Source organism: Poecilia mexicana, unplaced genomic scaffold, assembly GCF_051168715.1.
Source record: "Poecilia mexicana isolate PSO_F unplaced genomic scaffold, ASM5116871v1 scaffold_9, whole genome shotgun sequence".
Classification (NCBI taxonomy): Eukaryota; Metazoa; Chordata; class Actinopteri; order Cyprinodontiformes; family Poeciliidae; genus Poecilia; species Poecilia mexicana.
This window is the reverse complement of record NW_028263378.1, coordinates 9,633,821-9,657,181: the sequence shown is the minus strand read 5'-3', so window position 1 is coordinate 9,657,181 and position 23,361 is coordinate 9,633,821. Positions and strand designations below refer to the sequence as shown.

The 23,361-nt window shown below is 39.4% G+C and overlaps 1 protein-coding gene across 1 annotated transcript in view; it reads left to right on the top strand.

Moving 5' to 3' along the window:
• The window catches only part of nsd3 (nuclear receptor binding SET domain protein 3), a 38,204-nt gene that overhangs the window by 9,943 nt on the left and 4,900 nt on the right, over positions 1-23,361 (top strand). The window contains exons 4-25 of the mRNA XM_088008745.1: positions 739-1,017; positions 1,094-1,256; positions 1,582-1,736; positions 2,918-3,544; positions 3,625-3,787; positions 5,099-5,199; positions 6,126-6,171; positions 6,256-6,386; positions 7,698-7,823; positions 9,189-9,315; positions 9,408-9,608; positions 12,187-12,366; positions 12,851-12,997; positions 15,525-15,681; positions 19,039-19,241; positions 19,332-19,444; positions 19,532-19,678; positions 20,074-20,196; positions 21,065-21,181; positions 21,793-21,934; positions 22,021-22,127; positions 22,215-22,419. Of these exons, the coding sequence (XP_087864871.1) occupies positions 739-1,017; positions 1,094-1,256; positions 1,582-1,736; positions 2,918-3,544; positions 3,625-3,787; positions 5,099-5,199; positions 6,126-6,171; positions 6,256-6,386; positions 7,698-7,823; positions 9,189-9,315; positions 9,408-9,608; positions 12,187-12,366; positions 12,851-12,997; positions 15,525-15,681; positions 19,039-19,241; positions 19,332-19,444; positions 19,532-19,678; positions 20,074-20,196; positions 21,065-21,181; positions 21,793-21,934; positions 22,021-22,127; positions 22,215-22,419 (3,760 nt within the window). The remainder of the gene's footprint in view (positions 1-738; positions 1,018-1,093; positions 1,257-1,581; positions 1,737-2,917; positions 3,545-3,624; positions 3,788-5,098; positions 5,200-6,125; positions 6,172-6,255; positions 6,387-7,697; positions 7,824-9,188; positions 9,316-9,407; positions 9,609-12,186; positions 12,367-12,850; positions 12,998-15,524; positions 15,682-19,038; positions 19,242-19,331; positions 19,445-19,531; positions 19,679-20,073; positions 20,197-21,064; positions 21,182-21,792; positions 21,935-22,020; positions 22,128-22,214; positions 22,420-23,361) is intronic.

Here is a 23,361-nt window from a genome sequence, read left to right as displayed (position 1 = left end):
TATAGTTATATAATTCTTCCCAGTATAAAAATAATGCACCATAACTCAGTGCTGCCTCTCCCCCACCTCAGTCTGGCCATTATCAAGCCTTTACACAAGTAAATAAACATCATTACTAGAAATTAGGGCAGAAGAAAAACTAGTTTTTAATATTTAATATGTCAAGATGCAGGAAGAAAATATAAAACATTGAATTTCTAAATGGTGAAAGAAATATACTCATGGAAAACATAATGTACGATTCTCCAGATGGTCCTAAAGCAGTAAAGGTCTAAAAATGTCCAGATTAAAGTTGAGATTAGATTTTAGTATTTAGTGCCAGTACCACCAGAAAGTGCTGACACCCACTTTTCTTTCATATTTTGCGTTTTTTCAGTTGTTTCCATATTTTTATTTATTTATTTTTTTTATTTAAAATATCAGTGACAAAAAGAATTGCAGATGTCCTTTTGCCAAAAGTATTTATCCATATAAATATTCAGCAACGGGTGTGGATACTTGGGATATTTACCGATTATCTTTATCTTTTTGTATAAATTTTGTATCCATTTGCTAAAATGTGTCTGAAAATGTGTATTTCATTGTATCATTAAGGGCTATTTTGCATAGATGTTTCAAAAGAACATAAGAATTTTCAGTATAACAATGTAATACTTTCAGGTTGCCACAAATATTAAAAGTAACTAAATGAAAACAAAAGGCGCAGCATTGTCTTAATAACTTTTTGCGGTCCTTTAGAAGGAGTCTCAGAAGAACGAGGCGACTCAAATGCAGCGCAGACACGAGAGGAAGAAGGAGAAGAGGAAAAAGAGCGCGCGGTTGCAGCTTCAGGCTCAGCAGAGTGTGGAGCGGAGCCAAGAGCAAACCGCTTCCACGGCCCAGACAGAGGAGTCCGTCCAGCCGCAGCCAAGAGAGCCGCCGCCGCTGCCGCCGAGTGACCCGCCGCCGGCCCAGGCGGAGAAAACTCAGAGGACGGTCATCAAAACTGAGCCAAAAACACCGAAGGCAAAGAGCGAAGTAGCTTAGCACCTTCAATTCAAGTCTCTGTGGGATCTTAACACTGGACCAGTAACGAATGAATCTTCATCTTTAGGTCCCTAAAGTCCATCATCCGTCGGTGATCCAGGAGACGGGGTTCTGTAAGGAGTTTGTGATCGGAGATCTGGTGTGGTCCAAGGTGGGCACCTATCCCTGGTGGCCCTGCATGGTCTCTTCCGACCCACAGATGAAGGTCCACACTCGCATCAACACCAGAGGTAAGAGTACGGCTGCACCGACCTTTAAAAAGCCTAAATGCCGATTCCGATTTTGTCGGATACAGCTTTTTTTTTTTTTTTTTGTCTTAAATATTGCTAAATATTAAAAGAAAGTGGCTGGGCTATTGACTGTTAACTGCGAATGTGAAGATGTGATCTGGTGACAGTTGATTATATTTTTTAGACATTTGTTGAGGTGGATAAGATTGGTGGATTATCGGCTTCACATTTAAGTGTCAGCCGATATTGGTGCACCTCTAATCACAAGACTGTTGACCAAATCTCTGTTGTGGCTGTGTGATCTTGTAACTCCTCTCATTAACAGGACACAGGGAGTATCACGTCCAGTTCTTCGGCAGCGTTGCTGAGCGAGCGTGGATCCACGAGAAGAGGATAGTCACGTACCAGGGGAAGCAGCAGTTCGACGAGCTCCAGGCAGAGACGCTGCGCAAAGCCACAAACCCTGTGGAGAGACAGAAAGTATGTACAGACATTATGTCTAAAAAATGCAGATTTATCTGATATAATAAAAAAGGTTTCAAAGAGGAAGTATTGAAAAAAGACGGGAAACCAGATGTTGGATACTTTTGGTTAAAAAGCCATCCTAGGTTTAAATTTAGGTGCGTAGTTATTTTAGGGTCCATTCACAGCACCCACATTTGGACCGCTTTAATCAAACTCTGGATTATTTGCCTGGAAGGTCCGGTTCGTTTGGGGAAGTGTGAACTCTGCAGACCAGAAAAGTGAGCTCTGGTTGGCCTAAAAACCCAGATCTAGGTTTGGACGAAGTGAACTCGAATGCTAAGAGGAGACTGCTCCAAAAGCAGGAAGTGAACTGTAGTGCAAGGCATTCTGGGTAAATACAACCAGAACAAACATGTGTGTCTGGCACTAGCAGGAAAAATTATTCGGTCTTTTAAAGAGAAATCTTACAACCGCTAAAATATGAAGGAAGTTGCGCTCATGGCTTCATGGCTCACATTTTTTATACTTCCACTTGAGTCTCTACTGCTTCTAAAAACAGCCCAGGTCTTAAAAATCCCACCCAGCTGTTTTTATGCCAATGAGTTCATGTTTTCTGGTGCTTGGAAAATTAGTCATTTCAAAAGCCTCCAGATTGTTGATTCACACTGCGCCGTCACCTAACAACTCACGCAGAGCTCCGGCACGTTCAGCCAGCTGGTTTTACTGCTGTACTGGTGGTACAATGGCTGCTGGAAAAAAACCCAGCAGCCATTGTTTTTGACTTACCGACCAGAAACCACTTGCTGCATTCTTGTTGGTTCTTAGTATGCAGCTGTTTTATGTGTCAAATCAAATAAAATGTTATTTGTAGATCACTTTGAACTTTAAAACAGTTCAAGTGATCTAGAGCTAGACTTAAAGGAACTCAGTGTCTCAGCTGTTTTGCAGCTTTCCGGAGGTTTGTTCCAGCTGGGGAGGAGGGGGTGACTAGCAGCAACTTATTTGGATTTAAAGTGACATTAGGCCCTAAAACGGCTCATTCTGAAATTGAACAGACTAAAATCTCATTATCTCTGAATAATTTTATGCAGAAAATATGATGAGCATATTTTGTGTAGCCCATAGACTTGTCCTGTTTATGGAAGCATAATAGATCACTTTATTCAATAAATCCTTCATGATTTATCTTTCTCCAGCTTTTGAAGCCCATCCCTCAGAGGGAGCGGACTCAGTGGGAAGTAGGCGTCGGCCATGCTGAGGATGCCTTTCTCATGACTCGCCAGGAACGGATTGACAACTACACCTTCATCTACGTCGACCCGGACCCCGAAGAGGCGCCGCCTACCAAGAAACCCAGCATCCGAGCTGAAAAACGGAGCCGGCGCTCCAGCGGCTCGGTTGGAAAGAAGGAGGATGTCGGCGTGAAGTCGCCTGACAGAGAGCAGCCGCCGCGGAGGCAGCTGCCGCGCCGGCAGTGCAGCATTTCCAACACGGAGGACAGCTCGAGCTCGCAGACCGCCGGGGAAGAGAAGAACCTGAAGGGAGAACAGCAGAAGAAGAGTTCACCGCTGCAGAACGCCGGCTCTGATGCAAAGCAGGACTCGCCGCCGCCGGTGGTCAGGCCGTGGAAAACGGCAGCGGCGAGGAAGCTGCTGCCTCTCTCCATCACCATGAAGAGGCTGAACGTGGAGATCACCAAGTGCGACTGGCCTCTCCTGCAGAAAAACATCACGGCGTCCCCAAAGAAGGACAGAGAAGAAGAGAAGAAGGAGAGGGTGGAGAGAGAGGCCCGGCAGCCTGACCTGGGGTACTGCTCACCTGACGTAGGTCTAACCAGGTGCAGATGGACGGAAGGACGGTGACGCCGTCCTGTGAGGTCTGATCTGAGTGTTTCCTCCAGCAGGACAGCAGAGCCAAACCTGAGCCCAGTCCAGAGGAGGAGGAAGAAGAGGGCGACGAAGGTGAGGAAGAGAGCGATGAGCGGAGAGGCTCTCCGGCCAGCAGGAGGAGCGAGTCAGCGAATCGACAAAACTCTTCACCTGGATCGCCCAGCAGCAGCCCGCAAGGCGAGGAAACGAATCAGAGCAGCAGCCATGTTTGTTTGCTCTCCTGTAAAAAGCCTGAAAAGAAATCAGTTTTTTATCAAAATGTTACTAACCCTGTCTCAGTAACAAATGTTGCTAGATGATAAATTGTCCCAGAAGTTATTGTGATAAACTATAATATTGTTAATAATGAAGAAACACGAGATCAATAAACTTTAAACTCTAACAAACATTTAACACTGGAGCTGGAAGACATTTTAAATATCGAGAATAAATAAAGAAAACCACAAATAAAATGAACTGTGAAGTCTCTGTAAACAAAACTGTCCTTCCAAACAATGAGCTAGTTGACACCAATTCACCAGACTGAGGACTTTTATCATCCAGGTTTTGGCAGAAAAACCAAAATAAATCATGCAAATGGAAATTATTGAGCTTGCTTTGATTTATCATGTGACTATTTATTGCTTGTTGCAACAGGTTTAAATGTCACACTGAATAAATTCCAACCTTTAATTTTACTACATTTATTCACTGGGAGGAAACAAAGTTTTGGTGCCCCAACAACCACTTCAAAATAAACGTAACCACAGGATTTATTCTGGTGGCGGTTTGGTATAATGCACTGTGGGAAACCCTGAATATTACAGCAATAAAGTCGTACAAAATAACTTCAGAGTATTTCAAAAATAAAGCTGTAATATGTGATGAAAGTCATATTATTAGCAGAATGAATACATAATAATATGGAAATATTCATAATATTAGTAGAATGAAAATTTTTGCAAAAATCAAGCTACTTTACTACATATTGCATGTTTAGCTTCTTGTTTTATGCTACAGAATAAAACATTTACTAAAAAACCTGTGGAGGGATATATATTTTTTTTTATTTAACTTTTATTTCACCAGGTGAGGTATTAAGAACAAATTCTAATTAAGGTCCTGGCTGAAGAGAAGAGACGTTTTAGAGGAATAAAGCAAAAAGTAATGATCAAATCTCTCATTGTGCTCCAACCTCACTAAATGTTGCAGACGACTAAAGGTCAAAGGTTTGTAAAGGTGCTGATAGAAGCTGAACCAGCAGGTTTGGCACTACTGACTCTATTTTTTAATTAAATGCTAATTTGGGGTATTTTTCTCCACTTAAAAGATGAACTCAAATTAAAGATTGGACTTTTCTGCATTTTTTAGAGAGAAAAGTTAATTTTAGGGCTTTCTGCTCATCTTTATCTGCAGTGCCAAAATAAAAAGGATTTATTTTTTCTTATTTTTGTTCTCTGTGTGATACAAAATGCAGGCTGCTTATTATTTATTTATTTTTGCTTTCAGGCTCTCAGGAGAGGAAGCCTCAGCGGCGGTCAGTCCGGAGTAGATCTGAGTCAGAGAGAGGCGCCGATCCCATCCCGAAGAAGAAAACCAAAAAGGAACAGGTATGAGTCTACCTCTGCTCACCTGCAGGGAAAGATCTGGCTTCTCTCTCGTTATTCTACGAAAACTGAAATAAATCATGAGCTCAGATTTCCACCACAGATAATATTTCAGATTGAATTGCTGCTGTTTAGGGCTGAATCATGTGGCTTAAAAATTAAATCCTGGATTTTATTTTTAAGATTGATTCAGATTTTCATAGATTTTGTTATTATTAATTCTTTTATTTGTTTTTTTTCTTATTTTTCTAAAAAAAGACATTACTCCTGAAAATATTTTTTTAAAGTGGACTTTATTTCATTCATCCCCATCAGATTAGGGATGAATGAATAATGCCATACTAGTATTAGCAGAAAAAATAAGCAATTTTACCACAAAATTATCAGGAAAAAATTTATCTTAATGAGAAAAAATATTCAATAAATTTATCAGGATCTGATGTGACCCGCTCAGTTCATGAAGTTCATTCTTCGAAATTGTTTTCACGATTTTTTCAAGATTCTGCTACTGATGAGGATTTGATGCCAATGTGTTTAAAAGTATTTTTTATCTATTATTTTTATTTTATTTTATTTTTTCGTGTTAGAAGTGTAAAACTACTATAAAATTCCAATGTTATTGTGGTGAAGTTATGAATTTATTATTGTAATTTAAAAAAAGAATCATAGCCTGGCCTTAGTATTTTTTGACGTGGTGTTTCCTTGAATTAAAAGTTTATATAAATGGAATCTGCAAAACGCGCTTGTGAAACAAGATGGCGGCCCTGGACACGCTGACATCACTCTGAACTATGGAAACCGAAGGAGTGGATCAGTGGAAAGATTTTACAAAAATTAAATGTTCTACTCTGTTAATCAAAACAATCAATTTAAGTTAAACAGATTGGAAAACGCAGAGTTCATCAAAGTATGAAATTTGTGTTTCTCAGGCTGAGATGGCTCCAGAAACCACTCTGAAGACGGGATCACAGAAAGGTATAAAATACTCAACACCTCCTCAAACCCAGCAACTATAAACTCCTTCATAACTTACATGAAATCCATGCCATCCTCCTGAAGGAGCCAGTGAGATCTCGGATGCGTGCAAACCGCTGAAGAAGAGAAGCAGAGCGTCAACGGACGTAGAAATGGCTTCGTCTCAGTACAGAGACACGTCTGATTCCGACTCCAGGGGTCTCAACGACCCACAGGTGGGCTTCAAATGAAACGACACACACAAAAACAAGAAGACACAGATGTAATAAGAGAAATGGCTCATCCTGTCATTCCTCTATCATAAAAGAAACAAAATGCATTTTGAGTTATATATGGATTCTGTGTGTGGACTCTAAGCTTTCCAATGATGTCAAACACATGGAAATAAAAGAAGAAGTTGTTCTTTACTACAAATGTTGTGCACATTAACATAATTTTAGGGCTATTTGTAATTAAGAAGCATAATAAAAGAAAAATAGACTTGAGTGGCTTTGGCAGAAACAAAAATCCTCTTCTGCACCATTAAACATAACAATTATCCACCCATTTCTATCCATTGTATTTATTTGCTGATTCAAATCCTTTTATATAAAAAAATAACAGCTGTTGACGTGTGCTCAGAGCATTATAAGCAGGCAAAGTCCTAAAAACTAAAACACAACTCTCTCTATTAGTACGTGTTGAACTTTGAGCTAACGTCACCGTACATGCAGTACCTCGCGGACCACTAGGGGGCAGCCACAAACCACAGTTTGAGAAAGATTGACGTATTCACCGTTTGCAACTAGGATCCCTAATCATTCCAGGCGACATGACGGACGTGAGAAGAGAGGGACGGGAGTATTGTATTGAACAAACTTTTCCCAAGTTGTTTTTGCCAGTTTATTCATGGCTTCTACTCGTTCGAGTCAAGGTAATTTGTTTGTGAACGTAAGACACCTGATTGGGGCTCACAGACGGTGGTATTTACAAAAGTTGGAAATAGCTAGCTTAGAAACCGACCCGTACCTCCTCCCCGTCACGTGTTGATCAAATTACCAACTTTGCCTGAATTCACACCACACTTTATCATAAACAGTGTTTACTTTTACACCGGAGTAGCCTTAAAAACGCACAAAAGACGAGATGCTAACCAGTTTTTTTTTGTTTTTTTTTGACATACATGCTAGGCTACATGACGGTGCGGCATTGTTTCCATGGTTACGGTTACACGGGTACCTTCTCCATAATGCGATATTTAATATCTTTCTAATCATACAGCGCCCTATGACAATTTCTTAAGTGAAAGCATGTTCATAAAAGCGATGTTAGGTGACAGATATCTGGTTTTAGACTAGCTTTAAAGGAGCGCATTGGTTTTTTGATGTCGGTCATGGCGGAGCGGACGCTGTTCTGGAGAGCGTGACGTCACGTGCAAAGGGTCAATGGAGATGAATACTTTTTTGTCGAGAGGTTTTTTTTTTTTTAGGTGAATTTAGCTTTTCTAAGCACATATTGAAGTAACATCATCCCTAATAATTCTCCAGGGATTATTTGGGAAGAGCCTGGACAGTCCAGCAGCGGCAGACGCTGACGCTTCGGACACTCAGTCTGTGGACTCCGGTTTGTCCCGTCAAGACAGCGGTACCGGACAGAGAGACACGGTGTGCCAGGTAAGGCTGGTCTCTGCTGGATTACAAGTTTTCAAACCGAAAATATTAACTTTTTTTATTATCTTTATTGATTCACAAATAAGCAAGTTTTACAAAACATATACTCACAATATCATAATGCCAATTTCAATATTTAAGAAGAAAAGAAAAATAGACCAGTCCATTGTAATAAATAAAACACCATTTGCAGCTCTATTTCTCAGAAAAAGATAACAATGTTTGAAATGCAACATAGAATAATGTTGCATTATTCTATGCAAATATTGGTACCATTAAATACCAATATTTAATGGCATTTTTTTACCTTTAAATAAATGGTAAGAAATACAAACGAATAAAAATACACAAACTAAAGACATATTAAATAATAATAAATGAAACCAAATCTCCTGAGCCTCACATAGTCTAACTTTGCTAACATAAACTAAATTGTTTGATCTTGTTATTGATTGTCAACAAATTTAATAATAAGTATTGTTAAATTAAGTATACATACTCTGAAAAAGGCTATTTGCTGACGGAACAACACACTTCAAGCAGTAATTAAGCCAAAAGTATACAAAAAAGTATACATTTTGCGTTTAAGATGAAAAAACATTTTTGTTATTTTCTACACAGAACTCCTTTAGTAGTGAAGGTTTAGCTTCACCTGGTTCAAATTCTGTAAGAGAAAAAAATTCCTATTGCGTACCTTTCCCTATCCAATTATTAATCACTTAATCCTAAAAATAATCAACAGATCAGTCCTATGCTGTATTGATTCACAGCAGAGGCATCGTTTGCTACAAGATCAGGTATTCACTAAAGAAATGCTATGTTATATTTTAGGTAATAAAATGTTTATTTTGTCATTCAAAAAGGAATTAAATTACTTCTTTATATGCTTATCTTATGTATCAAAAATACATTAAATGGTTAAATGAAACATATGCAGAATTTACCTTTTTTAAAATCAGATTAATTAATAATTGTTGTTGTATATGTATCTCAAAAAGGACAATCATATCAAACAATATGCCAGAGTTAGTCATAAAGGCTAGTTTTCATCTGTAGTCCCTCAAGCTACGATCCAAATAAATACAATATATTACAGTGCAATATAACTTAACAAACTTTTTCCAAATCATCAGAATAATCAATTACAAATGTAATCATTAGTTTCAGCCCAGTTACACAAATATCTCTAAAGACATGTAGCTTTAACTGTGGCAAAAGCTTGTTCTGCAAAGTGTTTTATCTTCAATTTTTTTAGTGTTAAAATACAGTGAACTTTGTAGTTGTAAGATTACACAATGTGAACACGCTGAATGGGTATGAGTACCTTTGCAAGGCCCTGAGTCATTAGATGATGTGTGCGTTCTTTAGATCTGCGAGGCGTATGGGGAGGGTTTGGTCGTGTGTGAGGGCGACTGCAGCAGACAGTTCCACCTGGAGTGTCTTGGCCTGTCGTCTCCACCGGAGGGCCGATTCACCTGCACTGAATGTAGAAATGGTGAGAGCAAAGACAGTTTCACCCTAAATGACCTGAGCCGAGTTTGTTTCTTTTATTGTGACTTTCTGCTGTCTTATTTTTCTTTCTTTTAGGCAATCATCCTTGTTTTAGCTGTAAATCAGTGGACCCGGAGGTGACTCGTTGTTCCGTGTCTGGATGCGGATGCTTCTACCACGAGGATTGTGTCCGGAAGCTGCCGGGCACCACCAGCGGTTCTGGTGGAGGGTTCTGCTGCCCGCAGCACAGCTGCTCCACCTGCTGCCTGGAGCGAGACCTGCAGCGAGCCAGCAAAGGTGGAGCGGGTTCTCCTTCATTTGTTTTCTGTTTTAAAGGTGACCTATTATGCTTCTTTGAACGGGTTGGAATAGATCTATGGTCTGTACAAAATATCTAAGAATGATTTTGCACAAAATCATTTTTAGATAAGGAGATTTTAGTCTGCTCAGTTCTGCCTATTTTGAGCTCTGTTAGGGTCTCTTGTCACTTTAAACCCAAATAAACTGCTGCTGGCCACGCCCCCTAACTCAATGTTTACTCTCAAACATGAAAACAACCATACATCTTTGAAAAGTATTTGTAGCACCTCCTGCACAACCAACAAGAATGCAGCAAGTGGTTTCTGGACAGTAATTCAACAACAAAAAACTTGTCTCTTCCAGCAGCCATTTTACAGGTCACAAAACCAGCTGACCAAACATGCTAGAACTCTGACTGGGTTGCTAGGTAACTTCTTGTGCTTGACTGGGGTTGCTAGGTAACGGCACATTTGTGATGACACATTCCAAAGGTGTTTGAAACAGCTCATTTTCCAGACACCAAAAAAACTTTAGCTTATTGACAAAGAAAATGGCTGAGTGTTTTTTTTAAGTGCTTGGGTTGTGCTTAAGAAGCAGTAGAGACAAAAATGGAAGGATAATGTAAAATATGAATATTGCATTAGTATCCTTTAAGTTCCACTTTGAGTCTGGTTGCTGGAACTTTGAAATTATAAAGTGGGGAAAAGGTTGATTTGCTTTAGAAAAGGTTTATAAACAAATTAATTTACAAGGTAATTCAAAAAGGCAAGATCAATTCACTGGTGAATTGGTAAAATATTAGAAATAATTTGCTATAGAAAGAAATAAGAGTATCTTAAAAATAGTTTTGTTTGGAACAGAAAAACTTAGGGACACATCTAGAATATTTGGTGATTCAGAACATCCAGTTCTCTGTTTGGTTTAAATGAGGTGTACCTGGAAGACCATCGGGGACAGAGTTATTGCTATGTTCCTGGAAATGGATGATGATGGTGCGTCATCATGGTGCAAATAAACCAAATGAAAAAAGGAAGAAATGGCCTTCATCTCACCCAAGGGGAGACCATCATCCTGTGACATTGCTGGTGCTATTTCTCTTGAACAGTAGCTACATTAAAGCCTGAATTCAAGCTTCTTTGAGAAACAGATGGACTGATTCAGACAGCTAGAAGGAAATGTATCAGAAACAGGCAGTGGCAGCATCATGCTGGATGCTTTTCTTCAGCAGGGACATGAAAGACAATCAGAGGTAAATGTAAAGATGGGCAGCTTTGTGTATTTAATGCTTATTTATTTTATACACAATCCTAGAATTCACTCTTAAAGCTCTTTTTGTTATTTCTTTCTTTCTACACGATTTATTAAATTGGAATAGTCATCAAAATGACAATTTATGCAATATTTTAATCTTGAAGAACTGCTTTGTTATATACTTAGTGCTGTTTTGCGCAGTACTAAATAATAAGTTATTGGAAGCAAGCAAGGGGCGCTAACTCTTTAGTGACTGGGTAGAAGCAAGAGGAAAAACTTACAGCTCTATTTTTGTCATTCTAGTTTTTGTGTGCCACTCACTTCCTAATGCTGTCCTGGGCAACTGCCCATATTTTCCACATCAAAAAAGGATATTTTCAGTTAAATTTCATTTGAATTTAGAAGGCAGTAGCATTTGTTGAGGCATTGACAAACAGAAAAACATGGCAATTTTCAGATTTAAAATGTCTAATGAGCTCTATACGTTGGTAGACTTTCATTTTTTTAATGCCACTTGAGTTGCTGTGCTGTGATTTGACTAAAATCTTATTTGATAAGCTCCTGCAAAGCATGCAGTATCTATTCCTGTCACTTCAGTTACAGCAAAGGCCCACAAAGGAATATGACCTACCTTCTTTTCTAGTTTATTTAAAGGTGCCTTACTATATAAAATGCACTTTTTGTATGTTTTTTTTTTTTACTCCTATTTGGGTCTTTTCTGCTTCAAAAAACAGTTCAAGCATTTAGAAAAACAAACATAAAACACCCAGCCATTTCTGGCAACAATTTAATGTTTTGTAGTATCTGGAAAATGAGCCGTTTCAAAAACTACTTGTTAAGTCACCTTTGATGAGCACTGCGCTGATACCTAGCAACCCCAGCTGAGCTGCAGCATGTTTGATCAGCTGGTTTTACCACTGTATGTACTGTACAATGGCTGCTGGAAAAGTCAAGTGTTTTGTTGCTGACTTACCATCCAGAAACCACTTGCTGCATTCTTATTGATTGTGCAGGAGGTTCCACTTCTGCTTTTCAAACTTATACATTTGTATAATTGTGCATCTGTTTGTAGCTATTTTCCTGTACGAATGTAGCAGCTTCTTTGGATTTAAAGTGAGAGAGTTCCTAAAACATCTCACACTAAAATCTCATTATCTAAGATTTATTTTGTGCAGAAAATGTAATAAACATATTTTACTCATCGTCCTATCCTAACTTATTCAAGGAAGCGTAATAGATCACCTTTAAAATAAAGTCAACATTGAAGGAAAGTTTTCTGCTCTGCACCTAACCTGTGATGATAAAGGTATGGTTCGTTTCGCAGGCCGTCTGATCCGTTGTATCCGCTGCCCGTTGGCCTATCACCCCAGCGACGGCTGCCTGGCCGCCGGCAGCGTCATCCTCACCCATCACATCATGATCTGCAGCAACCACGGCAGCGCCAAGAAGAACGGCCTCCTCTCCTCCCCCGTCAACGTCGGCTGGTGCTTTCTGTGTGCCAGAGGTAAGCCTTCACCACTGGACGCGCCGCCATCTTGACTTCATCACTGCTTAGTGTTTTGGCTTCAGCCCAGAGTTAGCATCTCATGGGTTAAAAGTTACATTTGATATTTTAACGTGTAGATATTTTGATTTGTGTTTCATGTTTAGGGATTTTGTTCATGAAAACTTGTGCTGTGTTTGTTTTTTCCATCGTAATATTAATAACCCCAGGCTTTCACACTGCACTCCACTTTAATTAGGCAGTAAACAGGTTTTCCAATGAGCCAATTAGGCCCAACACTTAGCGCTGAGTTGAGTGCACTGTTTGGCCTCTTTTACGTCGAGACAAACGTTTTTTGTTTACTACTTCTGAGTGTGTGCGAGGCTGTGCTTGTGTGTGTGTGTGTGTGTGTGTGTGTGTGTGTGTTTCTTTCTGTGTGAAATTTGGGTAATTTTCGAGTTTGACTGCGGCTCACCCCCCGTCTCTTCCTGTGTGTCTTGTGTAGGGCTGTTAGTGCAAGACCTTACTGACACCATATTAAGTTCATATGCCTATAAGTCCCACTACCTTCTGACTGAGTCAAATCGTGCTGAGTTGAAATTACCTATGATTCCCTCTCCTTCGTCAGCTACCAAAAAGAATGTTGGGAAAGGTAACTGAACAGTTTTTCTCTTTCTCCTTGTCCCCCCCTCCTCCCTTGGTCCGTGTTTGTGTTGTGCCTGCTCCCGTTCTGATTCAGTTTCCCCCTTTTTGCACACGTCTTTCATTTCAAAGCCTTCAGGTGCAGAGTTAATTAACTGATTACACATGCAGTTCATTTCAATGCAGAGTGACACAAAGGAGCCTCAGCCCAGTTCCAGATAAAAGCGGGCCTCATGCAAGAATAGTTGTTTTTTTTTTTCTTTTTTTTGGTCGTGCCTGAATGTGAAGTTTAGCAGACGGTGATGATTTATAGCATCCGGGTTATTCTACAAACACGACATGAGCTGAATGTAGCAGGATCAGTTCAAATCTAGTCAGTGTGGAGGAGGACTAGAGCTACTGCGGCGAAAGAAATCTGACTTTAATGTCAGAAGTGAGGTTTTGTATATTTTATTTTTTAATTCTGGCTTTCTTTTGTCTCAGAATTCAGTTTTTTTTCCTCATAATTTAATAATGAGTGTCCATCTGAAAATATGGTATTATAGAGTTTATGGGGTAGGAGTTCATAAGTTTCTTACTTCTTCCTACTCCTTTTCGAGTATGTTAAGATACATGTGATACAAAAATATATGTCTTTTGCATTCCTTTTTCATGTGTGTGATTTTATACTTCTATAATGTTCAAAATAAAATGAATACAAATTAATAATAATAATAATAATTGGACTTTTCTCTCAGAATTCTTTTTTTTTTAAGAATTCTGACTTCTCTGGGACGTTGCCTTCATTTCGTATTACTTAGGAGTTTTAGAGTAAACGGCTGAATACAAAAATGCAGGCCACACTTTTCAGATTTTCATTGAGAATTTTCTACTAGAATTTTCTACTTCAGTAAATCTTATTAAAATACATCTGAAATCTGGTTGTATAAATACGTCTTAATATTCACTGAACTCTGATCCAGAACCGCACTGCATTCTGGGAGATGTAGTGAGAGGACAGACTTTAGCAGCTCAAACTCTCATGGAGAGTTTAGTAAGGTTGGTGGTGTTAACTAACTCACTCTCTTTGGTTACCTAGCAACTAATTCACTCTTTGGTTACCTAGCAACAACCTGTTGAGTAACTTGTGCAGCAACAGTTTCAGGTTTTGCCACTGTGCCTCATAACTGCTTAATAATAAAAAACGACAGTGAAAACTGGATAAAACAAGAAAGGTCACATCACTGGTTTGGGAGTATTTCAAATATATTTAAAACACAAGAAACTAATCAATAAATAATTATCAGTATTGACTGATGTGAAACACTTATCGTAAAACCTTCAGCCACATCATCCAGCCCTAACGCAAAGTTAAATTCATTTGGTTTAGTTTAGGTGTGAGGACATTAGGATTAATGTAATTTTTGTAATTAACAGATGACTAATATCTCATTAGCAAGTTTTTATAATTTATGAGAAACTCCTGACAGGCGTATTTTTACGAAGGAGACTCGATCTTGCATGGGGCCCGTTCTGAGGATCAATCATTCAATCTGGGTACATACAGCACCTTAAAAAAAAGAAAACTTAAATATGACGATGGAGTTTTGCTACTGCGGAAACCCAGCTAGCCATTAAACTTGAAGCAGCTCTGTGTATATTCCCCTCTGCTGGATGTTCTGGGTTAATTAATTCTGGTTGTGTTTTGTTTTTTTTTCCTGTATGGATCACTGCTGGAGGTGCACTGCTTCTCTGCTTCAGCACTTTGGGCTTGTTTTTGATTTGAAAGGGCCTTGTTCAGCTTCACCTCTTTTATGCTGACTGCAGCTATTTTGATTTTTGTTTTTTTGACCCGTCTTGGATGGAATGTGATCCCAGTCAGTAAAAAGATTTGTGTGCATTTAAGCAGGGACTGGTTTTTTTAAGTTGATAAACACAAAAACAAAAAATGCCAATATTGTAAACATTGGATTCCATGCAAGCTGGTCTCTGCAGGATGCGCTGTGCGATCGGACAGGTTCGCTGCTCTAGCAGGACTGCATGCCTGCTTATTGCAGATAATGTGTTTGATTATAACCCTGAATAATTCCTACTTTGCTGGCTGACTTTTTATTCCAGTGCTGCCGCATGTATTTCCCATAGACTGGTCTTGGTACAGTGCTCTGAATCTGATTGCCAGACATGCTGGAACTGCTGCAGTAGAAGCTGTTGCTTGCATAAGATTTTATTGCAGTGTTGCCATCACTGGAACCTTCTGTCAAGTGCAAATCTCTGTTTTTATTCAAAATAATTACTAAATTTTCAATTAAAAAGTTTTTTCTTGTCCTAAATATTAATAAAATATAATTTAAATCCTTATGTCCTGCTTAGGCTTGTCTGCAATTGAGATTCAGAGTTTGTCCAGGTGTTTGATGTGCATCCACCTAATCATACACTCCTCCTCTCTTTGCATACCCATTCTCCCATCCGCATGCACACACACACTTACACACTCACACACACTCACACACACTTTCATGTGCACACACAAACACATGTTTACATCCATCCAAATGTAGGAGGAAAGTTGCTGTGCTGCGACTCATGCCCAGCTTCCTTCCACCCGGAGTGTCTGGAGATGGAGATGCCCGAAGGCGCTTGGTCCTGCAGTGATTGCAGGGCGGGGAAGAAGCCTCACTACAAACAAATTGTCTGGGTCAAACTGGGAAACTACAGGTAGGCAGAGCACATTGATCGCAGAGTGGTGAGGGTTAGATGTCTGTCAGTGTGTGGTTACATTTAAGCAGAGGTGGGTAGAGTCCCCCAAAAACGTACCCAAGTAAGAGTAGGACTACTTCAACACGTTTTCACTCAAGTAGAAGTAAAAAGTAGTCGTCCAAGAAATGAATCAAGAGGGAAAAAAGTATTTGGGAAAAACTAGATGTCGCAAATGTGGAAAATTCTTTAAGGAGCGGCATTATGTAAAATCTTCGGTTTTATTTATTGTATCATCACAAACATGCATGTTGGAGAAATCCTTTAATCTCTGATGGCAACCATTCAGCCGTGGAAAACGCCTGGGTGGACCGAGGCGTGTCACGATAAATTTTACAGGACGATAAATTGTCCCAGAAGTTAAGCCAACAATAAACTATTGTTGGTTTAAGACCAATTTCAAGTAATTTAAAGACAATGGCATAATAATAATGCAAGAACATATTCTTAAAGATCAATAAACTTGAATTTCTAATCAACATTTAACTCTGGAACTGGAAGACATTTTAAATATCCAAACTAAATTAAAGAAAACACAAATGACAAATAAATTAAATGCTGAAGTCTATGTAAACAAAACTGATCTTCAAAAAAAGGGCTAGTTGAGACCAAAGCATCAGACTGAAGAGTTTTGTCATCCAGTTTTTGGTAGAAAGAGAGAAAAGAGCAAAATGATAAATCATGCAAATCGAAATTCATCCATTTTCTGTACACCCTTGTCCCTTAATGGGGTCGGGAGGGGTGCTGGTGCCCATCTCCAGCGAATGTTTCGGGCGAGAGGCGGGGTCACCCTGGACAGGTCACCAGTCTGTCGCAGGGCAACACAGAGACAGACGGGACAAACAACCATGCACACACACTCACACCTAGGGACAATTTAGAGAGACCAATTAACCTGTCAGTCATGTTTTTGGACTGCGGGAGGAAGCTGGAGTACCCAGAGAGAACCCACTCATGCACAGGGAGAACATGCATATTCTAACTTGCTGGGTTGCACGGACGTGTTACAAATGGAAATTTAACTTGTTTTAATTGATCATGTGATTAATTAACTTGTTGCTTATTGCAACAGGTCTGGTTGGATGTAGCACCTCCTTCAAGGCGCAGCTCAGTCTTTGAGCTGCAGTTGCTGATCTCCTTACAGAGCAGCTCTCCTCTGTGACGTCCCCCACTCAGCTCCTTCAGACTAGCCAGCAGCAATTAGCAAACACCTAGAACTGTGCATCTCATTATATGAGCTGCTTCTCATTGCAACACTGGCAAAACGGAGGAAAGATTTGATGACATCTTGAAGACATTGTTTCTTAAAGTGACAGAGGCCCAATTTCAATGAATTTTAAGTCATATTTAATATATAAATCATTTTTTTAACAACTTGAATATACTATAAAGAGGCACAAAGTGCCTGGAAAGTACATAATGGTGCCCCTCTAACATTTAGATTTACAATGAATACCATCCCTTTCCTACAAAAGAAAAAATACAGGCGACTTTATTTGCGTGATATTAGTTTTATATATATATATATATATATATATATATATATATATATATTTTTTTTTTTTTTTTTTTTTCCTGTCCCCCAAGTACCGGTTACTTTTGACTCAACAATTTTGGCCTACTTGTCGAAAAGTTTGGCTTAACGTGTTGACTTGGCACCCAGGTTCTCCAGATCAGTCATTAAACAAACTGGAGGCTTCAACTCATGAATACTGGATTTAAAAGACCTGCTGCCAACGTCTAGAATAACGCAGCACACCTTGAGGGATCTAGTTGGATCCAGAGCTAATTTGGCAGTAAAAGTGGAACTGACACAATGTTATTTAGGCTGGTTGTAATGAAGTGCTGCAGCGGTTTATGTTCTCCTAGTTGAGTGGAAAGACTGGACTAAAAAAATGTATGAGAAACCTGCAGGCAGCTTAGAGAACCACTCATTAAGACCACTCTAAAAGCATTCACTTTGCTGGATAAATGCTGCAGGAGTTCTTACCCTGTCATTGTTAAGAGGAGAAAAAAAATAAACATTTTGGCATCGCCTGCTTTTATCCTAAGGGGAAAAAAAGCCTTCAGTCTGAGTACCTGTAATATCTGAACCTGGCAGGTGAAAGAAAGCAACTAAAGATGAACTCTTAACATCGGTCTCTCAGAAACCCACTGATTTGTATTCTTTATTTTTAGATGTTACAAAATAAATCACATTCTGAAATAAAACAGGTTGGGATGTTTTAGATGTATGTTCTGCATTTTCCTGGAAACTGTTTAGCAAAATGTTTCCTGAAATGAACCAACAGGAGATCTGATTTAATTAACCTCGTTTGCAACACCTAGTCTCCCTAAAAGAGGCATGTGGGTTTGTTTTGTCCTGCAGATTGTTAAAGCAAGCTGGAGCAAATATAAATGTAAACACTGTGAGCTTTATTATTTCAATAATAAAGAAATTAATTTGTTTTTGTGCTTCGGTGGAGGATGAATCTCTGCTCAACTTTGCCTAAAATAAATACTCCAAATTCAGGTAGTCATCGTTTAATTCAGTAACTGTTACCTCAATTCCTCCATCAGTATGAAAAACAGAAAACCACATGTGAATGAGCAGCATCTAATAACTAAATCAGTTTTGAATAATTGTGTAGAAATGCAATTGTTTGTAGAATTAGGTTAATCCCGGTTTATGGCACTATTTTTAGATAGATGAAATAACAGTAGATTATAATGCTCTACCGGATTTATGTAATTATCAATCTATTTAAGAAGATCAAATTATTTATTGCGTCATGTAAAAAAAAATGCTTATTCAAACAAACGCTGGGTAATTAAACAGAAGCTATTATACAAAATTCACATCTTGAACGTTTTTTGTACTTCAATTTGGTTTAAAAAGAGCTTTTAAAAATAGCCCAGCCGTTACCTAGCAACCACAGGCAAGCCCAGCCCGTTACCTAGCAACCCCAGAAAAGCTCGGCAGATTTGGTGAGCTGGTTTTACTGCTGTATTAGCTGTTCCATTCCTGCTGAACGAGGTAGATGGTTTGTTGTTGATTAACCAGTCAGAAAAGACGGTTGGATAAAATGTTTTTCATGTGCGAGTGTAAACGTTGAGTTGGATTTAAAGTGACAGGAGCCCCAAAGAGCTCAAAATAAACTGATCAGACTAAAATCTCATGATCTAAGAATGATTTTGTGAAAAAAATGTAATGAGCATGTTTGGTTTAGCCCATAAATCTATCCTAACCTGTTTAAGGTCACTTTTAAATAAAACACCACAGATCCCTCGCTCTGTAATTACTTTTCTAATCCTTCTCTCGGTCTCGTTCCTTTTTAGATGGTGGCCGGCTGAGATCTGCAACCCTCGCTTGGTGCCGTCAAACATCCAGAGCCTTCGGCATGACATCGGCGACTTCCCAGTCTTCTTTTTTGGTTCCCACGACTACTACTGGATCAACCAGGGCCGCGTGTTCCCATACGTGGAGAACGACAAGAACTTCGTCACGGGTCAGATCAACATCAACAAAACCTTCAAGAAAGGTGAGATTTGAACCTTTTTGAACCTGTTTGGGTTTCTGTTGCCTCACAACACAGCTGAAGGGATTTCATGCGACGCTGTTCATGTTTCAGCTCTGGAAGAAGCAGCCCGGCGGTTTCAGGAGCTCAAGGCTCAGAGGGAGAGCAGGGAAGCTCTGGAGCAGGAACGCAACTCCCGCAAACCTCCACCATACAAAATCATCAAGGTTTACATCCCTTTAACGTCTCTAAATACACAAAAACGCTTCAGTAGACTCTATCTTAGCGGATATTCTGTTTTTTTCCTGTAACAGTCCAATAAGCCAGTGGGTAAGGTGCAGATGCACGTGGCAGACTTGTCAGAAATCCCTCGATGCAACTGCAAACCAACAGAGGAGCATCCTTGCAGCCTCGACTCCCAGTGTCTAAACCGTATGCTGCAGTACGAGTGCCACCCGCAGGTTTGTATCCCCTTTGTTTGGTAAACAGCTGCATATCCATTGACCATAAAATTTATAATTACGAAATTTAATCTGCTTTAACGGAAACACACCAAGTTAGAAAAAGCTCAGGGTTTTTTTTTTTTATAAAAAAGCTTTTTATACTAGGATGAGGTGGGGTTTTTACAGCTGCTACAAAATTTATTGTGTATTTCGCAAATCTGCAATGAAAACACTTTTTTTTCTTTTTTGAAGAAAATGACAGGAAGTTGTAGCAGGATGATACTACTTAGTGTAATAAGTGTAATAAGATATTTTCACTAGGCTGAAAATCCTTGTTAAGATTTTGTGTTTTTGCAGTGTAGGGCTGTAAATGACTAAAACCCAAAGTGTGACCCCTCTCTTGTCTGCATCAGGTGTGTCCTGCAGGAGACCGATGTGAGAATCAGTGCTTCTCCAAGCGGCTGTACGCAGAAACTGAGGTGGTGAAGACGGAGGGCTGCGGCTGGGGGCTCAGAACGAACCAAACGCTCCGCAAGGTGAGAGCCAAGCCTGACGTCTGGACCATATGTGTCAAACTTGAGGCCCGAGGGTCAAATCCAGCACGCCATAAATATTTATGTGGCCCTCTAGTTTCCAGGGAGTGCATAAGTGTATGCAAGATAACAGTTGAATGCTTAAATATAATTTTATCAATCAAATCAAAGCAGGTTTTATCTATTTACTGTCCCTCCAGTTTTTTTAAACTATGTGATTTTGGAAATTCAGGTAAAATCAGTAGATCCCCACACTTTTTTTGCAATAATCCATAATTGTGAGTTTATTTAAATTTTCTACAAAAATAGTCAAAAACATGTGACTACGAACTCCCACCTGCAGGTGGCAGTATTTCTTATTTCTACTACACTGCTGCCTCAACCTCACTTTGTCACATTATACGGCATTTACTGCTGTACATAAAGACAAATACTTCTAAATTAGCACCATAAAATCAAAACATATTCTATATTATTTAATTTTAAGAAGTACTACTCAAATGTAACCACAACTATTTATTAATATTTTAACAGATTCATATCTCTTTGAACAGATTCATACAGTATTGGTTATCGTAATAATTACTGGGATAGTTTATCATATCAAATTGATTATCTTGACAGACCTATTTCTACAATCTGTTAACTAAATGATGATACACAGTAGTTGCACTGGAAACAAATGTTGATCATAATTTTGTGATTGAATGTAAAACTTAAATTTTTTTATGTAATTATGTATTAGGAGGTTGCTGAAATCAAAACCTGTCATTCAACCTGCTGCTGTCACGACTGACTAGTCAGATAAAGGCGTCTGGTTTATGCCTACTGTAATGAAAAGTGTAATAAAAAGGTTTTCCGTTTCCTTCAGGGTGACTTTGTGACCGAATACGTGGGAGAGGTTATAGACTCGGAGGAATGCCAGCAGCGAATTAAACGAGCCCACGAAAATCACGTGACCAACTTCTACATGCTCACACTAACCAAGGTAAAGATGCTGCTGCTGTGGAAACGTGGAAATTAATCAGTGTCGTAAAAACGCTGGCATGTTGATGGATCATATGAATAAACCACTAAACATAAAATGATGTAAAATAATAAACACTTTAATTTAAACACTGAAAAAGCATAATGCTTCCATAAAACATATTAAAACAGATCATCAGTAATTCTGCACAAGAAAAACTTCACCTACAAAATGTTTTTTCTTAAGGGAAATGTCTGGAAGGTTATAAAATGTTTCTATGTTCATAAAACATTTAACCGTAAAAACGTGTTCTGTTTTTTTTTCCTTGATGTTTTATTTTTAGCTCTTTAAGCACTCTAGCTTTCTGATGGAACTTTGAAAAAGATATTCGATGTTGTTTATGAAATGTTTGAATCTTTATGTACAGTTTTAACTCTGCAGATTAGAGGTAATCCACCTTAAATTTAAAGTTGTGCACTCAACATCGAAACTCTGGAGAGTGGAAACTCTTGGCAGTTTAAGTAAATCCTTAAAAGCTTTTAATCAACAAGGCGTCAAAGCCAACGACAAGTGTAAGTTTTAGTTAATTAAAAGAAGAATAAAACTTCTGTTTTTTCGATATTGCCGGACAGGACCGAGTGATAGACGCCGGCCCAAAAGGAAACTCGTCTCGCTTCATGAACCACAGCTGCAGCCCCAACTGTGAAACCCAGAAGTGGACGGTGAACGGAGACGTTCGCATCGGGCTCTTCACCCTCTGCAACATCGAGGCTGGTGAGTTGAAGACGGAGCATCTATGGCAGCTGTTTTCATGACAGACACACCATTTACCGGGGGACTTGTTGTTGGTTCGTCTGCAGGCACAGAGCTGACGTTCAACTACAACCTACACTGTGTGGGCAACCGGAGGATGTCCTGCCACTGCGGATCCGACAACTGCTCCGGGTTCCTCGGCGTTCAGCCGACGGTGAGCACGTTTGCTCCAAACTTCCCGGAAGCGAACCCGAGATTGGTGAAACTTCACACCTGATGTCTTTTGTGTCGTTTTCTCCAGAGTGCCGTGGTGATGGAGAAGGAGGAGAAGGCTAAGAACGCCAAGCTGAAGCCCAAGAAGCGGAAGCTGCGGCCGGAGGGCAAACACACACACGAATACGTCTGTTTCTGCTGCGGAGAAGGAGGAGAGCTGGTGATGTGCGACAGGAAGGACTGTCCGAAAGCGTATCACCTGCTGTGTCTCAACCTCACCAAGCCGCCATACGGTAAACACAACCTTCATTGTTATTAACCTGACTTTTGACAGAAAAATCTGATTGAGATTAAAAATATATCTTGCAAGAGAATCTTCACCAAGACTGGCAGCAGCACATGGTGTTTACAGAACATCTTATGCAAAACAGAAAAAATTAGTGCCATCATTAATAAATTAGTTAAAAGATTTCTCAAAACATTTACAGACAAAATCAGTAAGAAGAGCCTTAAAATCATTCTGTGACAACAACAAAATGGGTAAAATTCACATCATGCATGTTTTTATGCTTTCATTTGGGTCTCTAAAAACGGTCAAAGTGTTTAAAAAGACCACTTAAGGTTTTTGATATCTGGAAATGATCCGTTTCAAAACTCGTCCAATTGTTGAGTAACATTCTATGGGCACTGCGATGTTACCTAGCAACCCCAACCAGCCCAACCAGGTTACCTAGCAACCGCAGCGGAACTCCAGCATGTTTGGTGATTTGGTTTTCTGTGCGCTGAACAATAGCTGCTGGAAAAGACGAGTGTTTTGTTGCTGATTACCGTTTGGAAATCACTTGCTGCATTTTGTTGGTTGTGCAGAAGGCTCGACTTTTGCCTTTTTTTTTTTCTTGTATAATTGCGCTTCTGCTTGCAGTTATTTTCATTTACGAGTGTAAATGTTGAGTTCGGGGCATCCCCAGAACAGAATCACAACAGAACCGGCCTTTTTTATCAGGCTGTTGAGCCTTTTTGGACCCTGGCTCTGACTATGCTACTTATTTGGATTTAAAGTGACATGAGGCCGTAAATCAGAAAATAGTCAGAACTGACCAGAATGACATCTCATCATTTACAACTGATTTTGTGCAAAAACTGTAGTAATCATGTTTTGTATCGCCCCTCGACTCATTCTAACCTGTAAGCATGGGTCACTTTTAAAGCCTCAGTTCAGACCTTATCTTCAAGCT